Below are 9,996 nucleotides of genomic sequence, written 5' to 3' on the forward strand. Positions count from 1 at the left end.
CTGGGAAGGAATGAACACCAGGGTCAAGATCCTGACCCTTAGATAACCACCATTTTCCCTGTCAGGACATGCCGTTACTTCCCGATCTCTCCTCCCTCCCCTGAAAGAAGAGTCTCAGGACAATTATTTACAAAGATTTATTACAGCATGGGAGGGGTTCAGGCCTGGAGTCAGGGAAGTAGGGGGAAGGGAGCCAAGCAGCTGGAGGACAAGGAGAACCAGGCTCCCCACTCTGTGTGGCCCCTCTAAGGACATATACTAAGTGGCATTCCTGGCACCAAAGCACGAACAAAAACGCAACAAGCAGCCTCTGCCAGTCCATCTTGCAGGAAAAGGATGATGGGGAAGACATCCAAAACATTGAGGCTGTGGGAAAGGATGCCTGAGACCTGGGCCCTGGTAGAAGTCTGGGAGAGGGTTGGAGACTTGAGCCCCCTCCCCAAAAAGAAGAGATGGAGATCTCAGGGCACCTGAAGGCTCTCAGCACCTCCTTTCCCCAGATTTTAGGGTCTGCCCTGTGGGTCTCCTGCGCCCAAGGGAGTGGATCTGGAGAGAATTGTGAAGGGTGACTATTTTGTTTCTGGCTCTCCGGGTTTGCCAATGTGGGCCTTCTCACCTTCCCCCCTCCCACCGGGTAAACAGAAGAACGACTGGCAAGGAGAGGCATTGGGGACTCTGGGCTTCAGCCAAAGCAAACACAGACCAGCCTTAGTCTTCTAAAGTCGGAAGCCGCAGCCCTAGCAGGTGAAAGAAAGGGTACAAAGTAAGGTGGGGACAGAGTGGGTTTCTGAGAAGCACTTCCTCCCGGGAGATGCGGGACTCTGAGCTTATGTGCCCGGCTCAGGGCGGGGTAGGGTGCTGAGGCTCCTCTCCAGGCTCTGAAAGACAAGTAAAGAGGACTCAAGGCCTGGCTTGGCCCCTGAAGCTTCCATCCACCTCCCCACCCCACACTCACCACTCAGGGCTCACCACTTAGTGCTGCTCTGTCTCCCACTTGCTCCTCAGAGTTTCCATCTCTCTGGGGCTCATCCAGAGGAGGTGGGCGCTCCCAGGGCCCCTCCAGACCCTGCCCACAAGTAAGCTTCTGCCCCACTGGAAAAGAGGGCATACAAACATAGGTTGAGCGGCCCTGTGGTGCTGTCTGATGACTTCAGATCAATCTCCTGAGACATCCTGTCAGAACACTGGACTGGACAAGGCTCCCTATGACTGACCATGTGACTTAGTTCCTGGGTACCCTCTCGGAGGAAAGACTATGTCAGAAGATCAGTATAGATTGCCTTAGATAAGAAAATACCTCCTGGAAAGCTGGGTGTGTAAGTTTATGCCAGCAGTCAGGAGCTGAAGCAGGAGGATTGCTTTGAGTTGAAGGTCAACCTGAGATAGATGCGTTGTTAAGATTCAGGCCAACCTGGATTGCAGCGTGAGACCCTGTCCTCTGAAGTGGTCCAGAACTGGTACCTCGGAGTCACCTAGGAGTACTGCCCCTTGGGTGTTAAGTTATGTGACCCAGGACCCCTTCCCCTTCCCGAGGGAGCAGCTCTCATCAGTTTTTCATCTGTTCTGGGGGGTGTCTCAGAAGGAGCTCACTCAGCCCTTCCAGTCTTCTGATGCCCTCAGATGCCCTCACAGCCAGAGATACAGAGAGGAGACCTAAGCCATCTTCTCTGGGCCCAAGGGCCAAACGCTTTCAGTGGAAACTGCTTGTCATCCTCATAAATAATTCATCCAAAAAGTTTTATGTGCACCAGGTGAAATAGGCATTTTGTGGCGTGGAAGATACAACCACCAGAGAGGGTGAGGTTTTTCTGTCTAGTTGTCTGGATGTCGGGTCTTCTGTGTGCTTTCTGTCTCTGAAGCCTCCTGGGTAGGTTTTAGAAGCCTTATTATCTCCAAGCCTCTGAGGGTCCAGTAGACCTGACTGGTTCTTAAACCCTTGATTCCACATCTGGACACTAGAGGGCACTGTCCCACCCCATCCTAGGCAGGAAAAAGACACCCTCACCCGTCCCGGAGAGGGCAAATCAGCCAGCCTCCTGCAGACAGCCGAGTGTGTGCTAGGTTCAGAACTGCAGGAGAGGGAATGTTGGGCTCTCTCTTCATCTCTGAACCTCCTTACAATGTACTTCCGTGGGTAGAAAGTCCTTTCTTTGGGTCTCACCTCAATTATCCTGTGCCTTGCCTTGATTTTTAGGAAGGGACGAGCAATGGGAAAACCTAATCACGCGAAGGACTAACCTTCATGTCAGGTCTCAGGAGCTGGCCATAGGAGGACATCACAGGATACTTCCGGAAGAGCCATACCTTACCCACGGCACCACAGCCCCTTCAGCTTACCCATGCCCCTGTTGGCTTTCAGGACCTCCGCCTGGCTGTCTTCCTCTTCATCCTCCTCTTCATCCTCATCCTCATCCTCCTCTTCATCCTCTCTTGGGTACCCCAGCTCCCGAAGCTCCCCCAACTCATCCTCTTCCTCTGAGGCCGGGTTCTCGTTCAAGTTGCTGATGGTCTGCAGGTGGGACTCAGCAATGCGCTGCTGCACGGCTGTCAGGGGGGACCCAGGGAGGCAAGGGTCAGCCGAGCTGGAGGGGCAGCTCATGCGAGCAACTGAGGCAGAGGCGACACCCTAAGGGGCCCAAGTTCAATGGTAAATGGCCACAATCCACTCCACTGTGGGGGAGGGGGCTATGTCAACCCAAGGTGGGAGTGACAGGGGCACATTTTGATCATATTAGCTCTTAAGCTGTTCCAAGATGCTGACCTCCCCCCCATCCCCCCAGAGATTGGCATCAGAAAACTGCTACACCACAGGGCACCTGGCTGGGCAAGACCAGACAAGCACAGCAGCAGCTTAGCATTCTCTGGCCAGGAAGCTTACACAGCCAGTGCCCAAGACCCTCCATCTACCAGTATCAACCGCAGGCAGAAGGTGCCAGGCCCATCTGCCAGAGCCATTTTCTCCGACACCGTTCACAACGATCCCCTTTTCTGTGCCTCCCTGCCCAATAGGGCCCAGTATTTGATGCTAAGCTGCACCTCTCCCCCAAGCTCCCAAAGCAGGAACAACTCTGAGCCTGAGGTCCCAGCACTCTGCGGCCTTGCTGGGCAAGCCCTTCAGGTGCGGCCCTCACAGTCTTGACCCATATCCCTGATCTCCCAGCTGCCTCTGCGGTGACCCAGAAAGCAGCAACACCCCACCACCACCACCACGAAGACCTGCTCAGATTCAGCCTAGGAAAGGAACAGTGTGGGCGGCTTCCCAAAGATGAGAAGCGGGGAGGGAGGAAGGGGCGGGCTGGGGGTTCTGGGGAGTGGCGAGGTCTGACGGGGGGGGGGGGGGGGGGAGGGCGGAGGACTGGGCTGCAGCCTGGTTGGCAGAGTGCCTGCCTCGCATTCGCAGACCCCTGGGTTCTGCTCCTAGCTGAAGCCCGAAATGGCGGCATCCACCAGGTAGAGGCAGGAGAATCAGGAGTTCAAGGGCACCCTCAGCTACACAGTGAGATCTAATCTAGCCTGGGCTACAGAAACAACCCACCCCCTCAAAACAAAAGACTAGAGCGGAGCCAGCCCGGGGCCAGGGACTACGTCAGGACTTCAGAGTGGGTGAGACACTAGGTCAGCGGGCCTCAGACTAGTCTCCCTGCAGCGGTCAGTGCTTTTTGGCCGCTTAAGCCAATGGTGGCCCCTCCCCTTAGCAGCCCAGGGGGGTAGGCTGGAAGCCTCCGGTGCGCTGAGCAGGGCCCTGCACTCCTGCCAACTCAGGGGCAGGCAGGCACAGAGGGCGCATTGTGTGTGCCCGACGCCCCGCCCTGCCCCCAGCTCCCAGCCTACCTCTTCCCGCTGGCTGTGGGCAAGCCATCCAGGCAATAAAATCGCAATAAATCGCCCTGCCCTGGCCTTGAGGACCCAGCAAAGTTTCACCTTGAGCCAACTGAGAGAGCTCTGACCTGGCCTGGGAACACCCTTTACCCCCCTGCTCACCCTCCCCCCCCAGGTTTCGTGCTGACCACCCTTCCCGGAGGGCTCTTGAATCGTGCCCTACAAAACCCAAGCCCTGGACAGGACGCTTGCCCTTGCCCAGAGAGCGTTAGGCTTGCCAAACAGAACTGTGTCCGTACAGAAGGGCCTCTGGGCTGGGGGAGAGGAGGGAGCAGGCAGTTGGGGGAAGAGAGCGAGTTCGTGATCCGAGAAGGCTATGGTAGGTATGTGCTTGTGCGGCACCCATGCTGGTGCCCCGTGAGCTCCTGCTTACGTTACTCAAGTCTCTCACGCCTTGCTGGGCCTTTGAGAGTCTATACTTTGCCTACCACGCTGTCTCCTTCTCTTACCTCTCCATGTCTGGGACCCTAAAATCTCCCTGCCCCAACTTCTTCCATTTTTTAGATTCAAAACCCAGAAGGGCGGTGATGGCACACACCTTTAATCCCAGCACTTGGGAGGCAGAGGCAGGTGGACCATTGTGAGTTCGAGGCCAGCCTGGTCTACAAAGTAAGTTCCAGAACAGCCAGGGGTACACAAAGAAACCCTGTCCCGAAAAAAAAAAATTTTTTTCAAGAATCCTAGGAAAGCCATCTCTGGCTTCTTCCCACATCCCTGTCTCTTCCTACCCAGACTATGGATACAGCCCAGAGAGGCTGGGATAGGCAGATCTTTGGTTATCCTTTGGTACACAAGAAACTTGACCCTAAACTCCTACCTCAGCCCACTCCCTAAGTCCAGAACCAAAGCCAAGGAGGGCTGAACTAGGGCTCCACCTATAGTGTATAAGACCCTGGCTTCTACCCCCAGCACCTCCCCTGAAAGGACACGGGGCAGGTGGTACCGCTTTCGCCCCTCACGTCCTCCCAGCCTAGAGTGGAGGAGAGGCTGACCGGCTAAGACAAAGCCTCACCAAGTGTCCCACGTTAGCCTCCAACTCGCTGAGCGTGACCTTGAACCTCCCATCCTCCGGGCTCTAAGCCCACAGGCTTACAGGCATGTGACACCACACTCGCTCACACGGAGCTGGTGATGGAAGCCAGGGCGTCACAGGTGCTGCATTTGCGACCCACAACCCAGTCTCAAGGCCAAGTTCCTGGACTCCTTGGAAACGTGCCGCCTATCTTCACGCCTGCTTTAAGCCCTTCGCCACATCCCCAGGCAAGTCCTTTCACACTGCCACTCGCTGCTGCTGCGGCTTCCTCCCTCCGTTTCCCAGGCCTAGGAGAAGGAAAGCCGTTCTCCTGTCCTCCCAGCTTCTCTCTCCTGTCCCCAGTCTTGGCAGGAGAGCCGATAGGTGCACCTGTTGACCTTGGCTGGCGCTGGGAAACCACAATAAAGCCACCCACCTCGGGGAGCTCTTGGCGGTGTGTGTGTGTGTGTGTGTGTGTGTGTGTGTGTGCATTCGTGTTTCACACTGCCAAGAGAAGGGACAGGACAGACAGGAGGGGACTCCCGAGGGGTGGTAGGCCACCGGCACCTAGCTGGGAAGAGGCACACTTACTCACACTTGGTACACTACTTGCACCCGCTCCTCCTCTAGATGTATCGTCCCCAGCTTTCCGGCCAGAATCCAAGTCTCCAGCTATCCCTGAAAACTGGCTTCAGACCACCAGCCCTTTGCACACCTCCTTTCTTTTGCCCGTCTTTCCGGGCCTGTTGAGTCCAAGAGCCTCATCCCTTCTACAAGCTCTCCCTGACCCTTAGGGGCAAAGGGTCCTGGAGGCCAGGGAAGGAATCACTCGTCTCTCACTTCTTCATGAGACACGGTCTCGCTGTGTTGTCCTAGCTGGACTGGCATTCCCTTGTGTGGCCCAGGCTGAGCTCATGTCCATAGCAATCTTCCGGGCTCTGCCTTATAAGGCAGGGATTACAGGTATGAGTCACCAAGGATGGGGGGGGGTGTTTTGCTTTGGGGTATTTTGGTTTTGCTTTTTGAGAAAGGTCTCACCACCATGCAACTCTAGCTGGCCTGGCACTTTCTCAATAGACCAGGTTTGCCTTGAACTCACAGAAACCCGCCTGCCTCTGTCTCCAAAATGCTGAGATTACATACCTCTGTGCTACCATAATGAGTTTAAAAAAAAAAAAATCAGTATTAGGGCTGTAGCTAGGGTGCCTGTGTATGTCATTCAAGCGCACTGAGCTACACTGTGAGCCTCCAAACCTTCCTCCTCATCTTATTTCGCTCAGTGCCCGCCAATGAGACCTGGCAACGTGTGACAGGAATAACACCTGTTTTTTGTTTTTGTTTTTGTTTTTTGTTTGTTTAGTTTGGTTTGGTTTTTCGAGTTAGGCTTTTTTCATGTAGCCTTGGCTGTTCTGGACTCACTCTGTAGACCAGGCCGGCCTTGAACTCTCAGAGATCCGCCTGCCTCTGCCTCCCAGAGTGCTGGGATTACAGAGGCGCGCCACCGCACTGGGCTAGGAATAACAGAAAATCAGAAAAAGGAGAATGCAAGATGCAGGTGGAGCCAGGGGGGGAAGCAGGGGGTGAGCGTGGCCCAGCCGAGACATACCCCAGAGTGTCTTGCCACCCCTCGATGCTTATTGTCCTGGGCTAACCAGTTCTCCCTTACAACCTCCAAACCATAAACCCCAGCTGCCCTTTCCCTGCCTCTGGGAGCCTAAAAGAGAACTATTCTCCCAAGTCAGGTGGTGGCTTGGTGGCAGTCCTTCCCAGCTGACATTTCCTCTTCCTCCCCCATGTCAGCCCAGCTGCATGCCTCCGGGAGACCACAGACAGATGGAAGGGCGGGACCAGTACCTTTCAGCGACGGGGGAGTGTAGGCACAGGGGTTGGCTCTCTTGGACTTCGGGTGGTGCCCCTCTCCGGAGGTTCTCTACAGAGAAGAAGCAGTTGGAGCAGGCTCCCCAGAGACCCCCTCCCTTTGCCCTACGACACCTAGGCCAAGCCCCAACCCCATTAGGAGAAGCCTGACTCAGAGCAGGACCCTCAGTCATGGACACCCCACCCCACTAAGAGAGAAGGTGACACCCAGAACAGGATCTTTCCAGGGAAATGTAACTGATATGCTATTATGTCCTGTGGTGGCCTGGGCTGGCTCTGCAGGCTTCAGTCTACCCCACCCCAGGGGGCCCAGCTGCCCCAGGAAACTCACCTGGTGAGGAGAGGCCTCCTCCTCTGAGAGAGGCCACCAGGCAGACACCAATCATGACCAAAGAGGAAGAGAAAAAGAATCAGGTTACTTTCCCCCAAAGCCTCAATCTTTGGGACAGCAGAAGTGTGCCCTTCCCTCCTGGCACCAACAGGTGCCAAGAGAGTAAACCAACCCAGCTGTGAGTTGGCCTTTCAGGCCTCCGGTCTCCTGCCAGTCCCCTTCTCATGGGGGCGCTCAGAAAGGCAGCAGAGGTGGGGTAGGGGCAGGGAACGGGCCCTACCTGGCGAGGAGTGCTCTGAGAGCCTGAAGAGCATGGCAGGGGTTGGTCTCCGGCGCCGGATCTAGGGAGATGAAGGAAGGGAGCAGGATAAACACCCTATCGCCTCAACACCCCTCTCAGTCAGCTGGAAACAGGGCTTTGGAGTCCATCCTCAGGGGGCCTGCGAATCAAAGGCCGCTAGAGCTCGCCCAGCTCACTCAATCCCTTTATTTCACAGGGATGAAAAGTCCAAGGCTTAGAAAGGTTCAGCAACGTGCTCAGTGTCACACAGCAGGAGGGGTCCAAGGGACTAGAAAACCATCCACTGACTCCTAGCCCCGGATGCTCCCACTCCACAGCTACAACTTTTCCTAGAAGCCAAAACTGATGGATGGCAGCTCTTACTGCCAGGTTGAACACCCTGAGGTCCCTATGGCCCTATCCGCCAAAGGTCAACTCAAGGGCTGGACTTAGCTGCAGAAGAGGTCTGAGGCCAAAACTGCAGGCACCTCCGTCCACACCTGAGACTCAGGTGTGGGCTTGAACCCCAGACACCCAGGGGTCGGCTGGAGTCTCTGGAAGTTGGGGTCTGGGCCCCTGACACAGTCTTGCTCAAGCTGTGAAACTCCGCCCCGTTCTCATGGGGGAAAAAAAAAAGTGAATTGTTCTCCTTGCCCAGCCCTAGTTCGGCAATCAGACCAACTGTCAGTTAATTAGGTCCCCTTGGAGCTCCAGGGAAATGCAGAGAGGCCCAGGTAATTGCAGCTGAAGCGGCTGCTGCCAAAAACTGCTTAGGCCCAAGCTGCACCCCACTCCAACCAAATACCCCCAGGAAGGGCTTTGCTCCCTTCTCGCTGCCCTCTTCAGGGCCAGCGGCATCTCAGCAACAAGTGTCCTTGCCAGGTCGAGGAGTTCAGACCTCTCCCCCATACCTCTGTGGGTCTCCCAACCCCCTAGAGAATGTCCCCCCCCCGGGGGGTTGCAGCTCTAGGGGGAATACCACGAAGTATTCAGAACAACGTTCTGGGGACCCCAGACCAGGCCTATCGGGTGAAACCGGGGTCCCCTAGACCCTAGGTTGTTGAGGTGACAGGCTCAGACGCCTGCCTGGGCTGTTCGTGCCCGTGAGGGTGCCACCAGGGTGATGTGGTGCCCGTGGGGAGAGGACTAGCGTAGCGGGGGCGGTGAAGGACCAACGAAGCAGCCCACTGTCTCCGGACGCTCACTGCAGGATTTCTCCCGCCCAAGATCGGCTCAAAGGTCCGGGGTGGGGGAAAAGTTACCAGGGGCCTCCAGCGAACTTCCCGTCCCGCGAGGCGCCCAGGCGGGGTCCCGGGCACCGGCCGGGCTGAGCGAGGGATGTAGGTGCTGGGGAGTGGCGGGGTGCCACGCGGATGGGGCGCAGCCCCCTTACCATCTCCACCTGGCGGGGGTCGAGCTGGCTCGGCGGCGCCGGCACCGAGAACTGGATCTTCTTGCGGTCCTTGGGATCCATGGCAGGCTGCGCGCTCTCGGGGGTGGGGGGCCCGGCCGATCCCTGCTCCGCCGTCCGGAGCTGCGGGGGGCGCGTGCTGCGCGGAGGAGGAGCTCGGTCCTCGCACCCAGGGAGATCCCGCGCTCCGCGATCTCCGCGAGGGCTGGGACCACGGGGCTCGCCCGCAGCACCCGGCTCGGCGCCTCCACCCGCCCCCCGGGGCTCGCAGTCCCCGCGCCTCGGTCGGGAGCTATGGGGTTTGGGGCGCGGGGCTCCGGCTCCCGGCCTGCGCGCTCTCCCCGCGGGTCTCGGCGGGCTGTCCCCGGCCTCGCTCCACCAGCTTCTGTCCACCCTCCTTCTGCCTCCTCCCTCTCCGCGCCTCTGCCTCCGCAGGCTGCGCCCTACGGGTCCCAACCCTGGGGTCCCAGCCCGTCCCCTCCTCCAGGGACTGGCGCCCGGGCGCTGGGAGGGAGGGCTTAGGGGAAAGCGGCCAATGAGCGTCGAGAAGCGTGTTCTCCCGGGGCTGGGAGGAGGGTGCGGAGTGCCAGCTAGGGCCAGGGGAGCAGCCCGGGGGCCCCCTGCTGTCTCCCCAGAACTCGGTGTTGCATTATTGATGGAGTCCAGCGGTGCAGCTGAGGGGAGGGGCCAGGGGCAGCTGGAGCCCGGACTCCGGCCTTAACCACTTCGGGTTCCCCTCCTCCCCCCCGCCCGGAACGTGGAGTTTTGAGGGAGGCCTGTGAGGTCGAGGAGAGAGTGTGAGAGTGTCACGCTGTGAATGGGGGGTGTCCTAGAAAGCGAGTGTGAGAGAGGTGTGCGTGGGAGGACACCTGTCAGTCATCCTGGTAGGGAGTGAGCGCAAGTGGATGGCAGGGGCCTGGAGCGCTATAGCTGGGGGGGGGGGGGCGGGGGGGGGCGGTATGGTGTGAGTGTGTGAGTCCCTGTAAGTTGTGTCAAGAGTGCCAAAGATGCGGGTGTGAGTGGCAGCGCGTGGGAGGAGCGCGTGTGTGCGGGGGAGGGTGTGGGTGTGGAGGAGGATGTCAAAGGCTGTCAAGGTGATGGGCAGGCGGATGCCAGCTTGCTGGGGGCCTGCGCAGGAGAGGGGCTTGAGGCTGCGACTGTGAGCGCATATTCCCCAAGGGAAAGGGGGATGCGTCCCTGCCACG

The 9,996-nt window shown here is 58.0% G+C and overlaps 1 protein-coding gene across 2 annotated transcripts; it reads right to left on the bottom strand.

Moving 5' to 3' along the window:
* Nucleotides 1–120: 120 nt before the first annotated feature.
* Ppp1r1b (protein phosphatase 1 regulatory inhibitor subunit 1B) lies at nucleotides 121–9,459 on the bottom strand. 2 transcript variants are annotated; one of them, XM_021659876.2, is made up of 7 exons: nucleotides 8,774–9,459; nucleotides 7,381–7,441; nucleotides 7,101–7,123; nucleotides 6,746–6,821; nucleotides 2,338–2,544; nucleotides 956–1,092; nucleotides 121–878 (listed from the first exon to the last, which is right to left on the bottom strand). In XM_021659876.2, exons 1-6 carry the CDS (start codon nucleotides 8,852–8,854, stop codon nucleotides 959–961), a joined length of 582 nt encoding a protein of 193 aa, XP_021515551.2. In that variant the 5' UTR covers nucleotides 8,855–9,459; the 3' UTR covers nucleotides 121–878; nucleotides 956–958. The 2 variants fall into 2 exon arrangements, with proteins under 2 accessions (XP_021515551.2, XP_021515550.2); XM_021659875.2 differs by having other exon boundaries at nucleotides 970–1,092; nucleotides 8,774–9,432.
* Nucleotides 9,460–9,996: the final 537 nt, after the last annotated feature.

This window comes from Meriones unguiculatus, chromosome 7 (genome assembly GCF_030254825.1).
Source record: "Meriones unguiculatus strain TT.TT164.6M chromosome 7, Bangor_MerUng_6.1, whole genome shotgun sequence".
NCBI classification, from domain to species: domain Eukaryota; kingdom Metazoa; phylum Chordata; class Mammalia; order Rodentia; family Muridae; genus Meriones; species Meriones unguiculatus.